General features: G+C 37.8%; 2 protein-coding genes across 5 annotated transcripts in view; one reads left to right on the forward strand and one right to left on the reverse strand.

The window, feature by feature from the left end:
- LOC113120391 (SPRY domain-containing SOCS box protein 4-like) overlaps nt 1–25,748 on the forward strand; it is a 53,745-nt gene extending 27,997 nt beyond the window's left edge. For all 4 annotated transcript variants that reach the window (XM_026290218.1, XM_026290223.1, XM_026290220.1 and 1 more), the window contains exon 3: nt 24,612–25,748. In XM_026290218.1, coding sequence (XP_026146003.1) covers nt 24,612–24,739 — 128 coding nt within the window. In that variant the 3' untranslated portion in view covers nt 24,740–25,748. The remainder of the gene's footprint in view (nt 1–24,611) is intronic.
- On the reverse strand, nt 11,446–13,600 carry LOC113120430 (GTPase IMAP family member 4-like). Its single transcript, XM_026290235.1, has 2 exons — nt 12,801–13,600; nt 11,446–12,547 (listed from the first exon to the last, which is right to left on the reverse strand). The coding sequence occupies exons 1-2, from the start codon at nt 12,826–12,828 to the stop codon at nt 11,781–11,783; spliced, it is 795 nt and encodes a 264-aa protein (XP_026146020.1). The 5' UTR covers nt 12,829–13,600; the 3' UTR covers nt 11,446–11,780.
- Nucleotides 25,749–26,355: the final 607 nt, after the last annotated feature.

Genomic DNA, 26,355 nt, shown 5'->3' on the forward strand with positions numbered 1-26,355 from the left:
GACAGCCTACCCTTCTTTCAGTTCCCTCCCTTACCCGTTGCTCATACCCTATCGCCTAGCAACCGTGACAGCGCTAAGCAAGAAGCGGGAAAATGGACAAACAAAGATTTATTCTCCTCATTTTAATTATTTTGGAAGAAATAAAGCAATTAAATAAATTAAATACGTTCTTTGCTCGTTGTCTGAGAGTTTTTTTATATCAGACTACAAGACAGTCATATCCAGGTAAGCCATTATATCCTATTTTTATTTATGTTTTAAAACAAAATGCCTAACTAGACAACCACTGAAAAAAAAAATATTTTTGAAAAGCCAGTTTTTAAGAAACTTACATCGAAAAAGCATCCTCCTCTCCGATTTCGCTACCGCTCGCTTCATCTGCCATTACGCTGAATTTGGACACAGCTTAAGGGATGTCTATTCTTGTTCCTGGAACATTAATGTCCCTGCAGTTTAGCTCCAAACTGGCCAACACACTTTCTTGGAAGTTTGTAGTAATCCTGAAGACCTTGATTAGCTGCTTCAGGTGTGTTTAATTAGGATTTGAGCTAAACTCTGCAGTACAGTGATCCTTCAGGAGGCTTGATTAGATGCCTCTGGTGTAGCCAATCTCCCAGTCTGGCCAAGCTGGTGTTTAGCTGGGTGGACTGCTGGTCTCCAATCCCGACCAGCTAGAAAGTGCCAAAAACCCTTTAAAAATCAGCCAACATACCAGCTTGACCAGGCTAGAAGACCAACAAACCAAAAGTACTCTTTAGGCAGATTACTTCTTTTGCCCTGGCAATCAAAAACCTGACCTTATTATGCCACGCTACAACAACACTGTGTTCTGTGGAAACCTTGCTTGAGATGAAGCCATGCATTGTTGGTATTTCAACATACAGGTGTAGTTAGCCAGCAAGAGACCCTGACTATTGCATCTTGTCTTCCATCTTGTCCAGTCAAGACCACAATGTAAAGAGATTAATTCTGGTTCTTCTCTTACAATGTCCCTCAGGTGGTGCGTTTTTGGCTGCATATTTTATGCGTCAGCATGTGTGTTTTGTGCAAGTGATTATGCATTAGTTTCAAACACTCAGAGCCATCACGTCATTCACAAGGCTAGACGCTGAGACTTGAAACACTCCTTCATCCATCATCAGCATGTTTTGGAAACACTTTTTTTCTAATCCGCTCCTGTCAGGCAGACACTGTGTGTGTATAAGCCAGAGGGTTTTGAATGAAACAGCATTTTAAAGCCAGAGGCATGTAACCATTTGAGCTTTATTTAATAGCACAACCTCAACAGAACAGAGATTCAGAGTCATTTGGTAGATTTAGCTGTTTCTATATGAAAGTGAAAGTGAAAGTGAAGTGACATTCAGCCAAGTATGGTGACCCATACTCAGAATTTGTGCTCTGCATTTAACCCATCCGAAATGCGCACATACACAGAGCAGTGAACACACACACACACACACACACACACACTGTGAGCACACACCCAGAGCAGTGGGCAGCCATTTATGCTGCGGCGCCCGGGGAGCAGTTGGAGGTTCGATGCCTTGCCTAAGTCGAGGTATTGAAGGTGGAGAGAGAACCGTTCATGCACTCCCCCCACCCACAATTCCGTCCAGCCCGAGACTAGAACCCACAACCCTACGATTGGGAGTCCAACCCTCATTAGGCCACGACTTCCCCATATGAAAGAAACTCCATCTACAAACATCTATACCTGTGGATGATTTTTATTTTTTAGCTTACTATGCTTCATGCCATTCCAAACCTGTATGACAACACAAAAGATATTTTGAAGATATTTTTTGCCCAGGTGAAATTGGACCCTATTGACCTTCTGTATGTAAAAAATAAAATAAAATACTGATTTAATTTATTTTTATGAATAGCATTTTTTTTTTACGAAGAAATTAAGTAATGTATGATGGGAAGGACCTGAGGATGAGCAAATTATGATACAAATGTTAATTTTTTTACCATAATAAAAGCTCATTATTGCACAGCATTGAGTAATTAGCTTTTTCTTTAAAGCAGCAACAGCTGTATGATAAAAGTCCCCATTGTTTAATAAATAATCAAACGTATTAAAAATATTAATCACAAAAATCCCAGTTATTATTTGGGAACTGACTTTTTTAATCACTGAAACAACTCAATCCCTGTATAGACATTTCACTGTGTTGATTAAACTGTCTGTGTTTAAAGAATAAAAGTATGATATTCCTTTATAAAACTTGTAATTGTACATGACTTCAGAGTATTAATTTAATAAGCAACCCAGTAAACCCATAAGCAGAATCCTATCAGTGTCATTTCAGCCCTGTTTATATGGATTAGATTGCTTTGGTCTCGGTGTCGCTCTACGGAGTCTTCTCCTCCCTGGTGTGTTTCCATATCGGGACAGAGAGCAGAGTGGGACACTCACAAAGCCCCCTCGTCTGAAGTTAAAAGAGCCCTCTTTCTCCTTTTCAGATGGAAAGAGCAACTCAGTAAGTGGTCCTAAGACCATTTGAAATCTTTTCAAAGCTTCTAGTAAGCATGTCTTTATTTGCTGGAAAATTGTATGAAATGAGCAAAGCAATGTGTAATGCTTGCGAGAGAGAGTTCTGTGAATCTCAAGAGGTGTTTGGAGAAGCCATCTTTGGACTGGATCGCTCATTTGGAAGCTTGTGGTTTCCAAAGTTGTGTTAAGATTTGCTCTGAGGATTGTGGGTTTATATACACGTTTTAGGTGTTTTGCATGTTTTAAGTCACGTGCAGGAGGCTGTTAAGCACCTTTCCTTGTAGAATGCAAGAGACTGAGAGTGATGGTGAGTGAGAGAAACATGAGTAATGAATGCAGTAAGAAAGATGAGGTTGGAAAAATGTAAGCTGAGACATTTTTAGATATGTGCAGCACAGTCTGAACCTCAGGCTTAATTTTAATATATATGCAAGCATGCACCCATCACTGTCTTATTACACATCTGCACAGTCTATAGCAAGCTAATTTCATTACAAACAAACACTCTGAGCTGTCTGACTTAATCAGACTCCTCCGTGTCTTGGAATAGATACTTATGAGTTTAAAGTGTCCAGGGTAAGTGACTGTGAGATAGAAAGAGATGATGTAAACACAAGATAAATGGAGAGACCAGGTCAATACCCAGTGAGCTGCCTCCTTAGACATAATTTTAGAACATAATAAAAAAAAAAAAACAAAAAAAAAAAAAAACTTTTTTAAATCTTTTAAGCTGCCCACTTGTACAGCATGTTTAAAGTTGACATTTATGAATTTATTTCAATTTACAGAGATATGGTTTCTCAAAAGAATGTAAGCTGCCTACCAAGCAGTTTCTGGGCAGATCAAGTACAGTGTCTCATAACCTAGTGAGCTGCATTCCGGGTTTAAAAAAATATATTTATTTATTTTTCTGGTAAATATGTCACACCTGAGTATATGGTGAAAAAGAACCTAAAATAAACATTTAAATTTGAAACAATCTTACATTTTTATAGCATTCATTATAAACTGCATTTATTATTATCAACAAACCTAAACAAAATTAAAGTGAAGTCAATATGTAAAGTCACATATCCTACTGAATTGCCTACTTAAACAGCTAACAATATTTAGTAGGCAGCTCACTAGTTTTCGAGACACCACATTTGTTACTCCCATATGAGTGAGAATGTGACCCTGGACCACAAACCAGTCTTGCGTTGCTGGGCTATATTTTTAGCCCAGAGAAGTTATCCGCACGGCAATGAAATAGTGTTTATCACCACCGCTAAGATTAATCACACTGCAAATGAAAAGTAGCAGTCAGACTCTGAACAAGCCTCATCACTGCACACACTGGGCACACATGCTTGGAATGGGTCAGGATGGGCGACTAGTCCCACAACAGTATGTGACATGACCATTAGCTTATCTAGAATTCTTTTCCCTACATTTTTGATTTAGCATTAACATTTTAATAGTGGTGATTAACTATAAGAAACTTTTCTGTTGAGATCTTCAGTCTTGTGAGGACTGTGTAGTTGACTGCACATTGTTGCTTGCAGTCTACACTATATTTTGTTGATTTAAACATGTAGATTGACTTATTTTACCAATAATTTGTGTCTTGTTGTTGTTGTCCGTATGTTTGTGTGCCTGAATTTCTGTATTATATTGAAAATGTTCTATAGGAATCGAAGTAGCGAACAGAAATAAAACTGAAAATTGAATTTAAATATAAGTAGAATTAATCCAGTGTCTTTATGTTATCAGTAATGAGGAATATAAACAGACTGAGCTGTTTGACTGTATATAAACTTGCACTAATTGCCAGCGTCCAACCAATAAATGAGCGGTAAATTGACATGTGCCACCCCATTGTGAATGTGTAACACAGAGTAGATATAATTGAGAGATGGTGGAGAGCTTTCTGTGCTTTCTCTCTCTGTCTCTCTCTCATTTGCTCTGTGTCTGGCAGAAGGCTGCTGTCACTGTGCCCTGAATTGTCATGGATTAAAACACCATTAGCTCCGGCTATGATTCATCACACAATAGTGTCTGATCCACATTCCCACTCCAGCAGAATGCTCTCTTATTGGTCTCAGCATCTGAGAGAGAGAAAGAGAGACGGAGAGGACGTGACGAATGTAGAGCAAGCGCTACATAGATAATTACCATCAGTCTGAGATCGGAAACAACAAGGAAAGACACAAAGGCCGACTGTTGTGGTGTACGCAGTGTCCCGTTGTCCCCTTGAATCTGCTTGACCATGTATTAACACGCAGCAATGTGCTGGGAGTGCTGGGACGTGTCTTTTGAATATGTGCAAAGCTAAATATTTTGATAGCTGAATAATTGGTGGGATTGTTTGAAACTACGAGCTGATTAAATGGTCTAAGGAAGCCCTGAATGATTAGGATGGTAAAGAATCATGTGTGATCAGTCCCCGTTTGTTACTTTTATTATTTCTGCATGTGTGTGTGTGTACATGTTCGATAGTGTGTCTGAGGGATGCATGATTTGTTTTATCACAAAATGTGCTTTTTGCCTCTCAATAATTTATTTATAATGTAATATATATATATATATATATATATATATATATATATATACAAACACAAATTATGTATAAAATTTTATTTTCTATAATTATAATTTAATAAAAAAAATTAAAGCTACCTTTTATAATAAAAAACAATGTGTAATAAAATAAAACTATTGATTGAACAAATGAATGAACAATCATGATAATAAAAGTGATTTTTTTTTTTCAATTAAATCTGAATATTGATTTGATTTCAGTGCAGCCTTAATGTGTCTGTATGACAGCGTGATGTCTCTCTGTCTGTGTAAGATGTGTTGACTAAGTGTGGAGAGAGCTGCTATATGGGTCAGTAGGTTAGCGCTGCATGGTGTTGCTTGCCTGAGGCACTTGCCTAATAAATTGGCAGGGTCGTCTGCATCTTATCGGAGAGATTACGGCTCCCTCTCGCTCTTGAGTGTGTGTGTGTGTGTGTGTGGTGGGTGTGCTTGGGGGAGGTGTGTGACTCAGTAGTGCTGTTTGGGCCACATCTGTTCCTTAAGACCTAAGCTATGTTTGCTAAGCTGTGTTATATTCTTCCCTTTGATGTTTGAGTCTCTTAAAACACCTACACTAAACGGTTTTGTACAGAGAGAAGCTGTTAAACCCTGAAAAAGCAGCTTAAACCAGAATTTCCATGCTGGTACAGGCAGTACGGTTTTGATTTGTAGGTTCAGTGCTGGTCTAACTGGTCAAGATGTTCACCAGAAAATAATAATGGATTGTGATCAATATTTTTCCCAAAAGCACTTATGTATTCAACATACTATGACTCAGGACACACATTAAGTCTAATCTTGCATTTTGTTTACGATAAATAGCATGCATATTGGGAAGCAGCCCGGAAATACACAAGTGTGTTTGCATGTGTGTGTTATTCTCTTCTTCTACCTCTAATCGGCAGATGACAGCAGCTGGCTGAGATTTCGTGTGTTAATCCAGAGGCTTGTGGGATATTAGCATTTGGATAAGGGAGTCAGAGCTATGCTGTCATGCCTTTTAATTGGCCCATCAGCATCTGTCAGTCAGCAGCCGGGATGGGAACACCTGCTGTGTCACATATAAACTGAGCTTACAAATGTCCGTGTGAATCCTACATTATAAACAACTTATATATATATATATATATATATATATATATATATATATATATATATATATATATATATGTCCCAGATATTTATGTTTTATGGAGCATCCTGTCATAAATTACACTTTTTATACATTATATGGAATTTCATAGCTTTTTGTAATCTTATCTATTTATAGGTTCATTGTCTCTGTAGACATAGTTTAGTGACCTTATCGGTTCCTTCAAAAGAATATGGTGCCATAGTACTGCTGTGATGTCTATTGATAGTATTGTACTTTGATATACACCATGGTACTTATTATATTCTTTATCTCATTCCACACCCTGGAGTTTACATATGGAAGCATATGGGTAGCATTATTCAATTTGGGATGTAATATGCAAAATGACAATGCAATATGTAAAATGGCATTGCACGTTGCACAAATGTATTGGAAAATGTAAATGCAAATACAGAAATGCATTGCCATTTTACATATTGCATTGTCATTTTGCATATTACATCGCAAATTGAATAATGCTACCCATATGCTTCCATATTTACATGGTTCTCCAGTGTACTTGAAGGAATACCATCATGCCCAGCATAACTACATTTAATGTTTAAACAAAAACTTTTTTTGGTTGCCATGAAAATGTTTTGATGGCATTTATTTAATGTGAATTTTTTTTTTTTTGCTTTGGAGAATCCTTTAAATTGACTTTTTAAATGAGCTGAATTATTTAACATAAATGGATGTTGTTTGTGTATATGATTGCAAATAATGTTAAAATAATAAGACAGTGATACTAGTGTTAGTATCTCATAGCTAGTTAGTTTGTTAGTTAGCCTAGTTGGTTCATTGGTGGAGATGACCTGGCATAGGTAGGGAGGGAACAAACAGATGGATAAAGAGGTAAAGAGAGGACAGACAATTGGTCCTTACTCTTTTCAGGACAAACAGCTGGGCTCTGTGTTAATTTAGAGCCAGTTATTAGATGATTATTTAGTTGGATCAAGTTTGCGCTAACACCATAAGGCCGCAGTCTCACCTACAGCTGTTAAATTCATCTTTATAGTACAACAATCTCACACACACACACAATGAAGCCTAGAATGCCTCTGTAAAGCAATGAGAGAAGCACAGGAAATGTTAGGAAACTGTTGAGTTTTTTTTTCACAGACCTAGCTGGCAAGCTGCCTCTCATGGTGACTTGATGTCTTTTTTTCCTGCCCTGGAAATATGACAGATATGAAAGCATGTTTTTAAAGCATATCATTACTGTGTGGTAGGGTACCTAAGGTTGGCTCAATACCTCAGGCTCTTAATATGTCAAAATGAGACTTATCTTCACGATTGCTGACCGTGCAGTTTGTGTGTATTTATCCGCCTGTGCACACACACAAAAACCCCACCGTCGGCTTAGTAAGCATCTTGGGTAATCTCCTTGAAGGCTTATTTTGTGGAAAAACAAATGATAGACAGAAGCTGTTTGTTTAGTGTATAGTTGCAGGGTCTTATACCAAGCTGAGAGGTTCAGCACGGCTGCACTGTTGCGCACACAACCAAACAAATTACAGCCTATTATTTATTACGCCACCTAACACTTAATAACCTTATCAGTCACCTGCTGTTGTTTGTATAGCTTTATAGTTTTTGCTACACTGGCTTGTGACCATTAACCTCAATGGTAACCAGGCCACACAGAAAGCAGCGCCCCCTGCTAGCGGAACAGATCACGTTCGACTCTTTGATTCTTGCTTCTGTTCCCACCACATTTTTCAGAATGTTCTGTCCTTTCTGCAATATTTGCACACCTAATTGACTGAAAGAGTTTCCGTGGAAACAGACATCCTTCAGTCACTGACAGAGACAGAGAGTGAGGGAAGACAAAGTAAAGAGAGACAGTATGTTCGGTGATTGAGCTGTGGATGCAATGGGCTCTGATAATAAGCTCGCCTGCTGGTTCCTTACTGACTCCAGCTCATCAGATCTGGCCATTTTTCATCCTTACACTTATCCAACGGTAAGCCTGACCACACAAATGAGAGAATGGGGTGACCGCAGACTTGTAGACGTTCGGATTATATTAAGCTTTATTATCCACAGAGATTTAAGCACAGGCCTTGACTTCCATTGCGCTCACTGTGTGTCTCTCTGTATATGGCAGTCTTTAAGAAGGAAAGAAGAAGATATTTGACATTGGACATTGCGTGGTGATTTACTTGTTGATCTTTCAAGCTGGAAGTGCTATAGATTTTTTGGATGAGCTTAAAAGCAGAATCTATGTTTTTTTGAGTGTGCTGAAAAAAAAAAAAGCTTTGACGAGAATGGCTGTCATGTGATGCAGTCATATGACCAATTTAGCCAAGATGGTGGACGATATTGTACAGCAGTTGTTTTGGATGCTCTCCGTTTTGACAGCCTTGTTAAAAATGAATGTACAGTTTGTACTTTATACTCCTGTGTTACTCGCAGCAGCAACTCCACTTCACTGTTGGTCCATTTAAAAAACTGTGTACCTTTCCTCAACATTGCCGCAAAGTTTCAAAGTACCCGATAGTAAATAAACGCCTAGCAAAAATGACGCAGGTTGAAGCTTTACTCATGCGCAGTAGGGGGATGTAAGTGTTTTCATACATTTCAGTGTGGATGAGCAACTTTTGGAAAACTTTTGAAAATGATAGTGTGGACGCGGAGTGTTTTTAGATGAAAAATCCGTTTTCAAATATATCTGGATTAGTGTATACGTAGCCTAAGCCCTTTTTAATGAGTTTTTAATCACCGTTTTAAAATCTCTTTAAACGTAAATGTACTTAAGCAGCAACACTGCATCTATGTACGATATGTAAATATTTAGTTGTTTTTAGATAATGTATACTTCATACAAATGTTATGTGTTTTAGAGCACTGGCAGATTATTTTTAACTTACATTTTGCTTATATCAAGTGAAAAAAAAAATCTGCCAGTTGCAGTAAGACATTTCAGTTTAAGATTTAATTAAATGTAAATGTATCTTGTTTCAGGGATTTTTAGATTTCAACAAACAGGATTTTTGAAGTGTTGTCCATGTCTATTATTTTTTTAAACTAATCTGTGTGCAGTAAAGTAATCTATAATGCATGCTAACAAAATTTACAGACTTTCTTTTCAGGGAAAATGAAAAAAAAAAAGATTGATGATTTGCACTCGGGTGCATGCAAATTACAGAAATGATGATATTTTACATAAAATTTGCAAATATCAGCTTTAACTCAGAAAGAATCTTTTAAAGTCCAGTTTTATTTCACCGGGTCACTTTAACATCGTGTGTCCGTATTCTTTATTTTTGCTCTCTGATTTATCGATTCTTTCTCTGCATCCTCACTTCTCTTGTGCTATATGATCTAAAATCCATGGGACTTCTCTGTACGGCCATTACCCATTCCTCCTTATGTACATCATGTACATTCTGTTTGCTTTCCTTTAAGGGACTTTCTGGGAGGCCAGGTAGTTTTTTAAGAGTACTTTTTCAGTGAGTAATTTTTAAATGCATCTTTAAAGTCTCAGTTTAAAACAATACAGTTATATAATATTTTAAAATGTAATTTGTACCTGTCATGGCAAGCATTAATTTTCAGCAGCCATTATGCCAGTCTTCAGGGTCACATGGTTCTGTATAATATCTGTATAATATGCTGATTTGATGCTCAATCAATATTTCTTATCAATTTTAACAACTGTAACATTATAAAAGTTTTTACTGTTACTTTTGAACATTTTTAAGTGACCTTGCTCAATAAAAGTAGTAAAAAAATAAATAAAAAGGCTGACCCCTAAACTTTTGGTGGAAAAGGGGTCAGTAGATCACCTGGTTTATGGGCAGAGTGTCTGTAAGAAGGCCCTGAAATGAAGACAGTCCATCCACAGATACTCTTCCCTGCTAGCATGTCACTCCACTGTCCCCATGCAGTACAACATGCTTGCCAGCAAGAGCATTACATTCGCACACGTAAATTAGCAGCTTATAGCATATGGAAATGAGGGTGACTGGTAGAATCTGTGGCGGGCGGGTGCTTGTGCGGTCGATACAAGCAGTGACTTTAGCTCGATGCTTTCAATGTTTCTCTCATCATTGCACTCAGGCTTGTTTACCCAACCGTAACGGGATAATGTTTGACACCGTGTGACGACGAGAGAGAATTTCACTTTGAGACTAGGGCCTCTGATGTTTCACTCGCTCTCTGGCTTTGATCTTTTAAATGTAATGCCTCATTCCGAGTAGCACATTAAAGGCACTCACCTCCTCAGATTTAGAGGACGTGCAAATTGCATATCAATTAAAGCGAGTGTTCGGGGCTCAGCGCTGTGATGACATTGCCATCAGTCACTTTAAAGAGTATTAGTACATGAGGGGTGGGGAGATTTTGGATATGATAATGTGAAGAAGTGTTGTCGAAGAGGGGTAAAGGTGAGAGATATGAGTGCATGAACAGAGAGTAGCAGGTATCAGATAAGAGGCATCAGGTGGTAAATTGAATTAATCAAATGAATAAATCATGACGACCACGTCCTCACAACGCGTGTGAGCAATTGTGCTCATGAAGACAATCAGATGTTTCTGGCCTTCATCATATTCCAGTCAGTTCCCCGTCTCTTCTCTGTCTCTTAATACTGTCCTGTAGAATGCAAGCAAAAAAGCTTAAATTCAAATAAAATATGAATGGAGAAGTAAAATGAATGGGAAGGGTTATAACAAGACATTTACATTTTATTTACAATAGTCCTAAAATTTTTTGGGAAGAATAAGAGTCCTTTGTCTTCAATGATTGCCCTGTATTGCACTGTTTTGTAATCTAGCCTTCATCATTATGCAAGATGTTGTAAAGTATCTTTGAAATTTGCCCTCTCCAATAAATGTCTATATTACATAACTCTTAACCTACATCTTATGATATTTTTATTTTATTTATTATTTAACCACAATGAGTTGTTATATAAATATAGGCTCACATTAAGTTTTAAATAACAATGTTTGTGTGAAAATGTGGGTAGCTGATATGAAATAATTGATAACACTTTATAGTAGGTTCCATTTAACATTATTACAATTGCATTAGCTAACATGAACTAACAATGAAAAATGTTTCTAATGCATTTATTAATCTTAGATAATGTTCATTTTAATATTTGCTTGTACATTATTAAAATCAATAGTTGTATCTGTTAATATTATTTAATGGAATTAAGCTAATATGAACTAACAATGAACAGTTTTTTCTTATTATAAAAAAAATTATTAACATCAACGAAGATGAGCAACTGTATAACAAATATCAATGTAATCAATTAGATTATTTTTAGGAACATATTAAATATTAAATATTCATAAATTAAAATATCTAATATCTAATCTTTTGTCACACCGCAGGACCACTTAAAATGAAACTGGAAAAAAAAAAATGAAATCAGAAAGTAGTTGTTGGTGAAATGGACACATTTAAAGTGAAATGAGAGACAAAATGAGACAAATGCTGAGCAGTTGCAGGAAGGAAGACTCCGATATATTTTAACCTAAAATCTTTGTTGATGAACACATTTACAGTTCAGAAGTTCACTTTGAGTTCATGCCGAAACGGTGCTGTATAACTTGGTTTGGCAGCAGGTTATCCGTGGTAAACTAATTTCATTAGAGTATCGTTCAGACGCAGACCACCTTTTTGATTGCGATAAGAAATCACAGCCAGTCCTCGGCTGGTTTTCCCTGCTCCATCATGTCTCTCTAGTATCTTTTCTTTCATTTCCATCTCTCTTCGGCTCCATTCCTCCTCCAGTCTGCTGTACATGTGAAGAGAAAAGTGCCATCCCCCGTTCTCCATCAGCATGTCTTCCGCACGATCCAATAAACCAGAGACCTGCTGTCTGTCCTGGGGTGTCTTGTTGTTAAGAACGTGGCACCTATACCTGCACTTCTCCATTAGCCACTGGAGATCCTTCCCGGTTGTCTGGATGTGGTCCTGTATGCTGCAGTCACGCAGACGGTCCCCAAGCGTGAACACGACCATGGTGTGGCGCCACACACCCTCTGTGAGGATCTCCATGCGCTTTTGTAGGGCCGCTTTCTCAGAGTGGCTAAAGTGCAGTAAGGGAATGACCAGGAGCAGAATGTGGGGTCCGGGCTCACATAGTGACAAGGCGTTAAATATCTCTAGTTTCTCCTGTTTATGGACCAGGTTCTCATTCGTGCCCCATCCACAGGCATCCACAACCATCAGTTGTCGGCCCTCAGATTCTCCATGTGCTACTGCACTGTCTGCTCCACCCCATGTATTAAATGCTTCCTTACACAGGATTGTGTTGCCCACTGAGCTCTTTCCTGTCCGCTTCTGCCCTACGATTAGCAGCCGCAGAGGGGGGGCAACTTGGTCGGTGCCTGTTGGAAGACAGGTGTTGGTGGGTTAATTAGATTTTGAGTAGACCAAGACCATTTTCTTCAATGTTGAACAGCAAACACAGCATTAGTAGCATGGGACACTTACAAAAAATTAAAAAAAAAAAAGTCCTTTCAGTGCATGTTTACAAAGAAGAGTTTTGCATAGTCGGTCTCTACCTAATGTGAAAAATAAAATAAAATGTAAAATATAAAATAACAAAGTAGAAAATAAATGTCCAGATACAAGTCTTACCATTATGTTTTGCATTCCCGTTGTCCATTAATACCAGTGTTTTTCAGAACACTTGTAATTCAGTCCGAGCCCATCTGACAGGTTGTCACAGACGTACAGTATGTGCACGTTCGTCACTGATCTGGTCATTTACATGAGAAGGGAGTGACCAGAAATCTCCTCCTATTCCTGGTTTCACAACTATAGATAAGCTTTTTTTAGTTCCTCTCACCCTCAGCATGGGGTTCATTGTTTGAGTTGTAAGCTATATATAAATCTAAGGGCATGTTATAAACTAAAGGCATTTTATAAAAAAAGTCTGAGTGCTGTGTGCCAGTTGATTGTTAGTATTTAATAAGTGACTGCGGTAAAATGGTTAATTTGGTTATAGAGTCACATGACTTGATATCGAGGCAATGGGTGCGAAATGTGCCAAAACGTGACTGAAATGACTTCTTTTTCTCCAGTCAAACAAACTAAACAATGGACCTTATTCATGATGACACACCAACAGAATGGATAAGACAGTTTTTGTGCAAATTGTCACATTCAGTTAAGTAGGACAATTTGTATGTGAGTGGATTTGTTGAGGATTTGTGCAGGGATTCGTTCTGCTCATGTTTTATTAACAAGCTCCAGTGTGTGAAATCTCACAGTGAGAATATTTTACCTTCACTAAAAGTACATCCAACAACAGTAATATTGAGAGTCATATGTTGCATTACATCTAGGTGTAAATAAATATTCAAAGTTGTGCAAAACGTGACATGTAGCAGTTTTCCTTTGCCCTGTAATGAACAAGATTGTTGATTTACTTACTATGTGTGCCTTTTATTAATAGCTATTAATAATATTATAAACCTTAAAGTTTTATATATATATATATATATATATATATAATTTTAAAGATTTATATACTGTTAATGATACTATGATATACTTTTTATGTTTACTTATTTATAAGGTAAAGCATGTATTTTAGTGGTTGAATTTTCAACTGTTTTGAAACCCCTTTTTTGCAGTTAAATAGTCCAGCACCCTGATGTGTCTTAGCTTTCTGAAACCTCCTTTAACTCCTTTAAGAACTGTGTTGTGTTGTGTTTTATCATTTAGCATATACTCGTAAATCAAAATCGTAGCTGGTAAATGATTGGCTAACAGTCATGCTGCCCTGTTTTAAGAACTCATGGCATTGTTGCGATATTAAAAATGGGTTTTAGTGCTGTTTTGTTCCTCTACTCACTTCCCTGTTTCTTTATAGTCACTTGCCTCTCAGTACTGGGGTAACTTATTTAAACTCACCCTAGAGGAGGAACTGCACACCACGTGAAAGTGAAAGAGTGAAGTGATCTGTAAACAGAGGCCTGGCGGAGGAGCGATGGCATCAGGTTGAATGACTCGCATCTTTAGGAGGGAAAAATCTTTTTGGTTTGAGCTGAGGAGGGAACGGTTGAATATGAGAGGAATAAGGAAGGAATATCTGTGGGCTGTAGCTCTGAGCCAAGACACATGGCAGCTATATCCCAGCATGCAGTGCTCTCACTTCGCAATCTCTTTAGAGAGTTTTTTTCTACCGTACGATGAACTTTAAAGGAGTGCTGCTTTTTTCCAGAGCTGAAGTGTTGCTCTACCCTCAAGCTTTGTGTGTGTGTGTGTGTGTGTTTGTGCGTGTGAAAGTGAGACATTCAACCTTTATGTATAATTCAAAAGTCTGTCTTCAGTTCAGAGGGCAGAATTCAGTTTGGCCATTATACACTGGCCATTGGACCCACTGTCTGCATTGTTTTATAAATTATGTAAATTGGATAAAGGTACAAACACACATAATTTGATACTGAATGCAGTTGCATGCAGCAGTTCTTAGATGGTTTTCAGTTTATTTTTAAATATCTCTATTTAGTTTTATTCATATTTATTTCAGTTTTAGTTTTGAGGGATAGTCCACCCAAATGTTCTGTCATCATTTATTCACCCATGTATCATTCCAAACCTGTATGCCTTTATTTCTTCTGTGGAACATAAAATAAGATATTTCGAAGGATGGTGGTAATGAAATACCAATGGGCACCATCACTTTTTCTGTATACATTTGTATTTAAATTATACATTTATCATAAATCAAGGCAGGTGCATTATGGTACGGTCATAGATAACATCTACAGAGCCCCACTAGTGTGGTTAGACACATCTCTCTCAAAGATTTAATGTGTAAGCCATTTGTCATGGTGAATGCCACTAAATGTCAAGGTTGACAGCTCGTCTGGGTTTTGTATGGCTATGCGGCTTCATTTATTATGTCTAATATTGCACAGTCCTTCTCTGCCAGTGCCAGCGGGCTTTTGCTGATTGTTGCATTATTTGGTCTAATGCATCCGTGTTATTTATGCACCAGACATAAGGTCTGTTTCAAAACTTAGTGAGCTGCTTACATAGGCACTTGACTTTTAAGGGAACAATCGAAGCATCATGGAATCACGGAGAGATTTGGTGCAAATCTGTAGTGTTTTTACATAATAGTCCATACAGTATGTGAATTTCTTTCTCAAGGGATGTATATAGTACTCTCTTATAATTTGACTAAATCTAAGTTTCCTAATTGTTCCTAATTCCTTTATTATCCTTACTTTATTTTATTAACACTTCAGACTATGATGCTTATAAATGCTCCATTGCCAACTATGGATACTTATAGTATCATTGTGCCAAACATGCTTATATACTTGTACAGCATTTGAACAGTATGGATAGCAGATGTAATTGCTTGTACAGTATGGCTCAGTAAATGAGGAATATGAAGGCTAGGGTGACCATATCAGTTTACTTACTGTCCATCTCAGCCGAAGACATTACTGGACTGAGGCTCACATGGGCCTTCATGTGTACTCAGCCCGACCACATAAAACTTGCATTAGTGCTGCATAATGCATGATTCCACGAAACGCTGCCCATTCTTTCATGATCCAAAGTCATTGCTATTGTGCGAAATTGGTTGCGGTGCTTAGAAAAGCAAGCAAGTGAAGCGTTCTGTACGAAGTGGAAGGATCCACCCAGAACATTAGTTGTTTTGGTATCGATCAGAATTTAATGCTTTAAAGATTTTCTCCTTTGGAATTAGATGTACATTGTTTGCCCAGGTAAATCATGCAGAAAGAAACAAAGAGAACAGGAAACGGTAACGGTCCATTGTGGTCTGTCATTAATAGGAGTGATAGTTAAGAGCACAACAATATGACGGCCTGATGATAATTGTGTGGGAATTTCAAACAGTCATCGTTTTCCAACAAAACTGGAAAATTTCTTAATTACTTTAAATTACCTAAAATAAATTATTATTATTAATATTGATAAATTATTGTTGTGTGTGTGTGTATATATATATATATATATATATATATATATATATATATATATATATATATATATATATATATATATATATATATATATATACATATATATATATATATATATATATATATCTTTTTTATGGGCAGAGTGAAGATGGTGAGAAGGCAAGTTGAAAAAATCGCTTTACTGAACTAGAAAAAATATTTTTACAAATCTTTTTGAGCCTTGAACTGATAAACATTTGATTTCTCACAAATTCATACTGGGCCTTGGGTGGTACAGAATTGTTAAGGGGAGATGAGAAACATTAAAGACTATGGATAGGGAAGCAGCACACACATAATCTGCTGAAGGTGACGCTTTTTGTTCCATATACTGAAACACAATCCCAAAGCAAGCAAACATGAATCTCTCCGCTCCCCTCTCTAAGCTCACACACAGTGGGTGTTCCACACTCACCTTTGTTACTCAGAGGGAAGGCTATTTTAAGTTAGCCCACCCCTCTCTGAAAGGAAGCAATAAAATTGTAATGCTAATGAGTAAGGTGCAGAATTAATATTTGAATCATTCAGAGTTTCCTGATATAGAATAATGAAGTGGGAAGCTTTGAATTTGCTTCTGGTTCTGTTCTTTTATAGCCACAGTTCCACAGAGAGAGGATGCCTGCTCTTCCCCTGTGCCCCGTGATTCATTACCTGCAGCTGATATTAGAATGTAGTGACTCATTTATGCCTTAAATTGACTATTATCTGAGTGTCTAAAAGTCAATTCTCCTGCTGGAGCATATTAACGGTTTGCTGATCTGGTATATTTGAGGTTGTGAATTACGGCTGTCATGGGCCTTGGTGCTAATATGACCTTGACTGGGCAGTGGGATCAGGTCTGCTTGATGCATCACTGTTTAACTGTGGTTCAAGTTATGCTAGGAAAAAGTGGAGTAAACCACAAATCCAGCCAAAATGAAAATTCTGTTATTCACTCATTCTCACTTCCCGAATGACGTAATTTCGTCTGAGGAATACAAAAGGAGAAATTTACAGCAGATTGTCCAAACTGTCTTTTTACATTAAATGTAATTTATTGGTAACTATGGCTATAGCTCTCAAGCAACAACTTCGAAGTTCCTCACCGAAAGCTATTGTAAGTTATCAGAAGACCTGGAAGTCACAAGTAATATTATGATGACTTAGTTGCTTTTTTTATTTTATTATTATTATTTTTTACCCCTTTTGGAGCTTAATAGCTCCTTGTCACCATCCAGTTTAATTATAGAAAAAGGAAAAAAGCAGCTCCGACATTTTTCTCAACATCTCCTTTGGTGCAGAAGTAAATCAGTCATAATGGTTTGCTAAAACATGAAGGTGAGGAAATTGACAGAATTTAAATTTCTCGATCAACTAAATGAGTTCCAAATGATTTTCTTCATACAGAGCGCTGCACATTAGTCATTGAAACTTCGGGACATATTTGGATCTCAATATCTTAGTCTCTGTTTCTCTGCTGCTCAAAGGCTACTGGGAAATATAAACTTGGTCTTCCAACTTTGTCTGAGTGCTGTTGGGAATCTGTGGGTGGATGGTGTGTATCTGGCTCCCGCACATGTGCCTGTGTGTGTTGATGTATATCTCAGTTGCTTTCTATTGTTTATACTTTGTGTCTTTGGTTAAAGTTGCAGTTTTAAACTAAGCAGGCCCTGTGCTAGCATTCACATATTACACATTTCATAAAAATGCCCTGTCAGTTTTCTAAGTCTGGCTTCATTACATACTGTCTGGATATTATATTGGGCCTCCAAAGAAACGCTCTGCCATCCGTCGGCATTTTGTTTCTGGACACGAGTCCAGTCTATGATGAATCTGTCTATTACAAAACTATCCATTCCTGCTAGAGAGTTTCCCTTTTCATGTGCCCTGCCCTCCGCAACCCCTGTCATCATGACGAAGCTGTTTACCTGGCCTCCCCAAACCCTGCTGCGTCCATTGGGCCATTCGCTGGCTTTAATCTCATCCAAAGTCCAGCTGTGTTGAGCGGTGAATTCTGCTGGATGGATTCAGGGAATGAGGCTGGGGATGTGCATCTGGCATCTGCCATGATCAATATTCGGCTACAGGCCATTATGCTGACTGTGTGAAAACTCAGTTGTCATTCTGCATGTACAGTAGATGGGGATCTGCAATGCCTAAAATGGATCCGAGTGATTTGTTTTTGGACTTGATGGCCTCTAATGATGAATAGTAAATTGTGAATAGTAAAAAAAAAAATGCAATAATGCAATCAAAGATTTACAAGATTTTATATTTTATTAGTGTTCCTGAAGCTCAATTGGTAGAGCATTGCGCTAGCAAGCACACGGTTGGGGGTTTGATTAACCGGGAACACATGATAGGTAAAAATTCATAGCCTGAATTCACTGTAAGTCACTTTTGATAAAAGCGTCTGCTAAATGCATACATTTAATTTAATATATATTTTTTTTTTCGAAATAGAGAAAAAGTCATATAGGTTTGAAACCATGTGAGGGTGAGTAAATGATGGCAGAATAAGTGTAAAAAGAGATTAAAAATTGTTTAGAGGTTTTACACGGAGCCAAACTGGGTCTCAGAGCGGCTGTTATTTCGGAGGATTTTTTGCTGCGTAAAATGTTGATTCTTATCTTCCTGATGATTCTGGTCTGCTGCTTTATAAGGAAATGTCTGAAACATTTTCATTTCTGTGCGCTGATATAAATGCCCTACAGCACCTTCACTGGGTGCAGTGAACTTAGTTGATTCAACTAATTGAAACATAAAAACTCAGTTGTAAGTTGGCTTCTGTGTAAATATGGGCATTTTGCTTTTTGTGCATCCATTGTCATATTAGGTTTGAGGTATTTGTTCTTTTGGCTGTACACTATACCCAAAGAGAGTTCACATCTTTTCAAGCTGCATGGGTCAGGCATGCTGACCTCACTGCATGTATCTGTGCTCAGATCACCGCCTCGGGAGGAACTGTAGACATAGACAGTCAGAGAGAGTGAGACTGCGCTTTAAAAGACTAGCCCACAGCATCTCATGAATGCTTCTGGGATTAGAGACTAATGCACTTGTGACCTCGTCCTGTGTGTTCAGTTCATGACCAGTTGTTATCTCAAAATATTCAATTTTTTTGAACCCACTTTTCTATTATAATGTCTTTTCTGACAAAAATCATGGTTGATATCTTTCATCTATCACATTACATATATATACTGTACAATGAAGACGATCGATAGAGATATTGCTGTGTTGTGTATATCGCAGGATATAAATATAATTGTGCAGCTCAGGTTTGCTGAAAGTTATTGATGTCAAAAAATCTTAATGCAGTATACTTGTATTTAGACACACACCTAAAAATTATTGCATTTCAATGGTCAAAAACATTAAATGTCAAAGTACCCAGTCTTTTTGCAACAACAATCATTTTGTGAAAGTAAACTGTGTAAACTGAAATTGGATGCATGTCACTTTATTAGATCCATGCATCAGATCCTAAAGTGACAGCAGCCTTAAATGTCTGCTGTTGTCTGTGTATAATGTTAATCATACGACAAAAGACAAAGATAAAATCACTCACTGCTCTTAAATGAATAACGTTTGTAGATTTAATAATAATCAGTGTATAATTCATAGATTGGAGTCTATGCAGAGTTTTATTTTTGCATTTAATTATACGATTTCTTATTTAAACTGTATGGTTAACTACTTGTATCTTTCTTACATTGTATTTGTCTCGCTGTTTGTGGTTTAAGTCTTTGCATTGCATTGTGAGCCTTTAAATTTACAGTAAAGATTTTCACATTCCTGGAAACATGCAGTTCCTATTGTTTGCTATTAAATTTCTTGTTCTGATGTATCACTATCATTAGGCTTAGTCAAATAATTGACCTGGCTAAGTATAGTAAAATCCCCTGTTACATAACTGAATTATTAATGAATGTGAGTTTTATGAGTCACCATGTTCAAGGGCAGTAAAGCCTCCATCATGACCGCAGCCACAACAGTGTGTTTTAATTTGAGGTTGGGAGTACATGATGATCTAAGCTCGGAGTACATCTACATCTAATTACCTGGGTTTTATGCATGATTTAGCTAAGTGGATCATTTACGGTTGAGCATCATCATTACCAAAGCAGTGTCTTTTTGATCAGTCGGCTTCCATAAAAAAATCCTAGATCTCACGCTAGTAATGAATCACTCAGGGTGGAATGATTATTGAGTTGATGTTTGAGCTGCAACGCAGAACCCACATGAGAGAGAGTTGATCTAGGCAGAGCTGCAGTTAGTTTGGGTGTTATGCTGTAATGATTGTTTATGTACTCACTCATTCTGTGGGTGGATCACAGGCCTCTCATTGTGACCACTGCACATTTTTCAATTAAGACACAGACATTAATCAGTTCACGATGATTTAATCGAATTACACCACTGGGTTTGATCTCCACGAAATGTTTCCTCTCAGGCTACTTTCTTTAGCCTGGTGCAAAGCTTTTCCAGAAGGTTCCACATGCCGCCACCCCCCTCTTTCCTGCCCTGGCGCAGGTCATAGAACTTGTCAGACCCCCTTTGTGAGGCTGCAGCACCCCCGCTGAGTACAGAGGGTGAATTAATTGGATTTAACAAAATGTGATGCTTTGATATTTACCATACGAATCCCATTGCTTGTCTTGCAACCACAAGAAATTGCTTTTTGGAACCGTAATAATGATCATAAAACATTGTCGGATTGAAATAGATGCAGTTCCCTCTCCTCTTCTGCACCAGGGTTCATTTGTGCCTAATGGAGGAGTCGAGGCTTTCAGGAGCTTGGCGATATGTTAAACATGCAAGTTCCAAAAAGGGCTCTCACATATTGTGTTTTATATGTGCAAGTAGAGAAGCAGAATGGTTTGCACGGAGTCACGGACACAGTCACTGGAGAGCCATCACTCACAGTAGTTTTAGACCGTGTGTAATGAACACATGTTTCTACACAGTCGCCACTTTTGGTCGTTTACTTGAAGTTAAACTTCTTAAAAAACTTTTTACACTCTCAACCGTTTATTTAATTTGTCTGCTAACAATGTCAACAGTTTATATGCATGTATCAGATGAATTCATTACATGAACTTTCATGAAAAAAGGCAAATGGCATTGTGTATTCTGTTGTGGAAATTATTTTAATTTTATTTAATTCGTTTTGTGTATTTCAAATAATGTTTTTTTATTGTATTAATTATTCTATTTGATTATATCTGTTAGTTGATTTCTGCTTGACTTCCTGGGTACTTTCACTTTTTATGTTTTTACTCTTTACGTGTTTAATCTCAAGTGTCACTTTAGAAATAAGTAGCGAGTGTTATTTTTGAAATAGAATAAATTCTCTAGTGAGGTCAGACCTTGATTTATGTTTTTTCTTCTAACGCATTTATAATTTTACTGATTTTAGCACTACATTTTAACCATATAGATTTGTGTCTGAACGATCCTGTGAGATCAAACTGCCTGCTTCTGTGCGGGAAGATAACCAAAATCTCCCAGCATGATCCGCTGTAGTCTGTTTTATCATCCATTTTATTTGGACGTTCTGAGAGTCTGATAACATAAACAGTGGAATCACATTGACATATCTGAGCCATGTAATCACATTTATTGTGTATAACTCGCATCAATATGATTTGTTGCCATATGCGGCATGTAGGCAGTGCTTTAATGTGATTGAGTAGCGACGGGGAGCAGCCCGAGGATCACAGCAAGTGACAGGTCACCGTGTTTGTTGTGTATTTCACTGACATGATTACAGTCTGCAGACTAGCCTTGAGCTTGCTGGCCTTCGCGCGTTCATACGTGGGCTGGAAATGAAAAATTATTCCATTACTGCAGTGGAGCACTGTCCGTGCTTTGATCCATCTGTCACTTATGACCCTGACTGTCAGTCACCTCTCTCTCATCCCCGTCCCACACCCGCCCACTGGGTACAGCTGGATCCCATCTACACTTGCCATCTGCCTCTTTATGAGACGTGCTGCACTTACTGGTGATGCAACTCTTTCTAAATATATTTAGAAGGAAGTGAGTTTTTCATCCCTATCCGAGAGAAAGTAATGTTTTTGGTCTTCTTGTTTATATATATATATATATATATATATATATATATATATATATATAGTAAAAGTGATTGTAGGCTTTACAAAATGTTTGGGTATAATGATGGTTAATTAAAAAAAAAAAGTAATATATAGTAATATTTAATATTATTGGTAATAATGATAATAATGTTTATCGAACATTATGAAACAATAACATATAATTAAAAAAAGCTGTATAAAATGGATTTTATTTATTTAGAGATTTGCAAAAGATGTAACAGTGTTAGAGTAAGTGTTAGATGTTGGCAGTGTTGATGGGGATTTTGAGGAGAAAGCTGAAGCTGAAAACATTTGTGCAATTCTGTTTGGTGACACTGGAGGCACAGAAAATGTGCATTAAAAGTATCAAGTCACTGAGTGCTACACGAAATGTCAATTTGACAAACAACAACTTAAGCTTGAAAACCATTGCTTTATGCAATTAAATCAATTCACTCTGTGCAGAGGGCTCCATAGGGATCCATTGTTTCATTTTAACTTCTTGTTGTGGTGAATAATTGCATTATGTGAGGGCATTACAATGCTCATGCTGCCAGGATGGAGGAAGACATAACTCACGACATGTTCTGTGTGGGACTCCATCACAGCTATAAATATTCTATGTGGGAGCTTGCATTATGCTAGTGCAGCTGTATAACTATTCCTCTTTTGATTGTTAGCCCCACATACTTACTACTAACCATTAGTCTGACACAATCTCTTACTCTGATTGGCCGGCAAGAGTGAACGCGCTCTGACTCTGATTTGATTAATCATATCAGCCCAGGTCCTGATGAAGAACGATAAAGACCTGATGGTCAACAGAGGACAAGTGGCATCTTGTCCAGATGGAGCCATGGCTGTTTTTGTGTTTGTCGGTATGTAATTTTGGCTGGAACAGTGGCTGACTCCTCTGTTGATGGATACCGAGCTCCAGTGGCAAGATCCATACATTACTGAACTGCTCTGTCAGCTTATGTAGAGGAGCAAGATGCTCAAACACACACACTGGATCACACACTGGGGCTTTTAAAGGAACAAGTTAACGTGTGTGATAATCCAGTCACCCTTTACTCAATGTCATGTTGTTCTAAACCTGTGTGACTGTCATTTTTCTGTGAAATACGAAAGGAGAAATTTCAAATAATTTAATGGTAAAAAAATTTCTGTTTACTGAGTCTTTCGAAAAGATGAGAAATCAACATATGCTATAAAAGTAGTCCATATGACTATAAATGTTTTAAAGACACAGAGTATCTTTGTGTGAGACATTTTACATCTTAGAAGTTATGAATTGGTCCAAATCATTCTTTTGAGTTGGATTCTTTCCCCCAGATAATTTAATTTGGTTCATGGAAATGGTATGAAATACTTGTTCAGGAATTGGTCCAATCTGTTAACAAATCATACAGATTTTTAGTTTGATATATGTAGGGAGCTTTGGAAGAACCTTTGAGGGAACTTTTAAATGAATCTTTACAATGAATCAACTGATCTGGTTCACAGAATAAGCCTGAATAATTAGTGAAATTGATCCAGTTCACCAGACCAATTGTGTGGACCAGATCAACTGATTCATTGAAAATAAAGAAGAATGATTAGTTTCGCAATATATCCGATGTACCGTATTTTCCGGCTCATCCTGCGACTTATAGTCAAGTGCGACTTATTTATCAAAATTAATTTGACATGAACCGAGAGAAATGAACCAATAGAAAACATTACCGTCTCCAGCCGCGAGAGGGCGCTCCATGCTGCCAGAGATGCTGCTCAGTGTTCCTGTAGTCTACACTGAACACATAGAGCGCCCTCTCGCGGCTGTAGACGGTTATGTTTTCTCTTGGTTGTAAATAAATGCGACTTATAGTCCAGTACGACTTATATATGTTTTTTTCCTCATCATGACGTATATTTGGACTGATGTGACTTATACTCAGGTGCGACTTATAGTCCGAAAAATACGGTAATCTTTTTTTAGGGGTCTTTTCAGTGTATCAGCTAAACTGGTTTACGACATCGGTTAAAATCATTTGTTCATGAATTAGACAGATTCCTGATTCTTAAATTTAACAGCAGTTCTCGAGTTAATGCCTCACACTAACGTATAACTTTTACTGAGCTGTGTGCACTTTAAAATACTTTTATGGTGCTTTTGTGTCCTTTTTGAAGCTTGGAACACCAATAACAGGACAATTTGACATCTTTTGGCAAATTAAAATTTTCATCTTTTGGATGAAGTATAAGTTTGAAGACTTTTGTTTTGGTCTCAACAGACGATTACGCTGCCTTCAATCTGTGTGCATTATAATTTCCCTTTTTGAATCCAGTTCTAACAGATGCTTTTCTTGGTCTCTCTCCAGCGGAGCCTCTCCCTCTAATGGACCTGTGTCGACGTGCAGCGCGGGTAGCTCTGGGACGAGAGCGCCTACAGGAGATCGAGACGTTGCCTTTGCCCCAATCTCTGAAGAATTACCTCCAGTACCAGTGAGAGCACGGGCCCTCACAAAGAGACGCACACACACGGACACAGAGAGGAACCCTGAGGAGCTACTATAGCGCCACCGTCAGGTCGCAGAGGGAAAATGTTTACATTGTGGATCACTGGTGGAATCTTAAATTAGTTTTTTTGTTTTGTTTTTCCGTTTTTATTTTCCTCTTTATGAGTTGTTTAAATTATTGATGGCTTTGGAAGAAGCTCGAGGGACAGTGTGACGCAGGACTAGAGCGGCGGCTCAACAGACCTGCAGCGCCTCCAGGTGTACGTCTCGCCCTGAAGAAAACAACAGGAAGCGACGTTTCAGAAAGCACATCAACCTTGCGATGCCTTTGAAAGCCCACATAGTTATAATCATTCCTCTTTCCCTGTGTGTAAAGCCTGCAGAGCAGAGTCGGCAGACACAGGAGACCGAGACGGTCGCAGGTCGGGGTCAGCTGCCTACCGAGTCAAAATCCACCACACGGGAGCCTCTGGAAGGAACAAGCCCTGGAAGTGGTGCAGGTACCTTCACACAGGACCACCAGGGGCGTTTACACGACTGACAGCAACCATTTACCTTCTTTTTTTTTTTCTGGGATGGATGTGTATTCCCGAGGACACACATGCATATGCAGAAAACAACCAACAATCGTATTTTTGTTCAGTGTGGGCTTGAGTCACTTTTCTATCTGATTTTAATGTCAGTGTGAGATTTCAGTTGATGACGATGATTTCATCAAGATGTTTGGCTATTGTTTAATTTTATTTATCAGATTCTAGTTCCTTTTTAATGAACTGAGATGCGCGAGTGAGCATATAGATATCGAACATGATCATACACTCGTCACATATGGCTTTCTATTTTAAACTGGGATGCTGCTTTTACTTTTATTATGATTATTATTATTCTGTCTGAACGCTCAGATAGAAGTCTGGTTTTTCAGAGGCACACAGTGGAATGTAAAGATCTTGCTAGCGTTAGCATATTTGCAATGTGAATAAAAGCCAAGTGAATGAGAAAGATGTTGTTGACAGTTTTTTTCTGAATATGCCCAGATGTGTTTCAGCGTTCTCAATGAATACGAATGTGTTCTTGAGGACAGAAGGGCCTATTTACATAACACCACTTCTTTTCCTCGACTAATGTTCCACTGAGAGTTCCCTCATTTGCCACTTTTCTCTCTCTCTCCTGTCTGACTCCCACTTTATCACAGTCTGAGGCTGAAAAGTGTTATCTAACCTAAATCTGTGAAGAATTGGATCACTCTTCTCATGCTCTGCTCAGGTTCGTGGGAGGTTTTTAAACAGTCACTAACCGCAGGTGCTTTCTGTAATCCAGACCTCCCTTGTGTTCTTAATCACTGTCATTCACCTAAAAATCCCTTAACATTTTCATTTGAATAAAACTACATGATCTGCTGATTAATCAAATTCATCACACTTATTGCATATATAAATTTTTGCAAAAGACCCTCGAATGAATATAATTCAAAGATGCTGTAGGACAAGTAAATGATTAAATAGAAAAAAAAGTCTTCAATCTAGTCTAATGCAAAATAATGCGATTTCAAATGAAATGACAGAATTGTGAGAATTTGTTATACATTATATTGTGCTCTGTCTATGGT

Source organism: Carassius auratus, chromosome 2 (genome assembly GCF_003368295.1).
Source record: "Carassius auratus strain Wakin chromosome 2, ASM336829v1, whole genome shotgun sequence".
Lineage (NCBI taxonomy): Eukaryota > Metazoa > Chordata > Actinopteri > Cypriniformes > Cyprinidae > Carassius > Carassius auratus.

Coding starts and splice junctions, on each gene's coding strand:
- LOC113120430 (XM_026290235.1), bottom strand. CDS start 12,828: ATGGACAACGGGAATGCAAAACATAATG. Junction 12,548..12,800: donor CGGGAATGCAAAACATAATG/GTAAGACTTGTA, acceptor GTCTTCCAACAG/GCACCGACCAAGTTGCCCCC.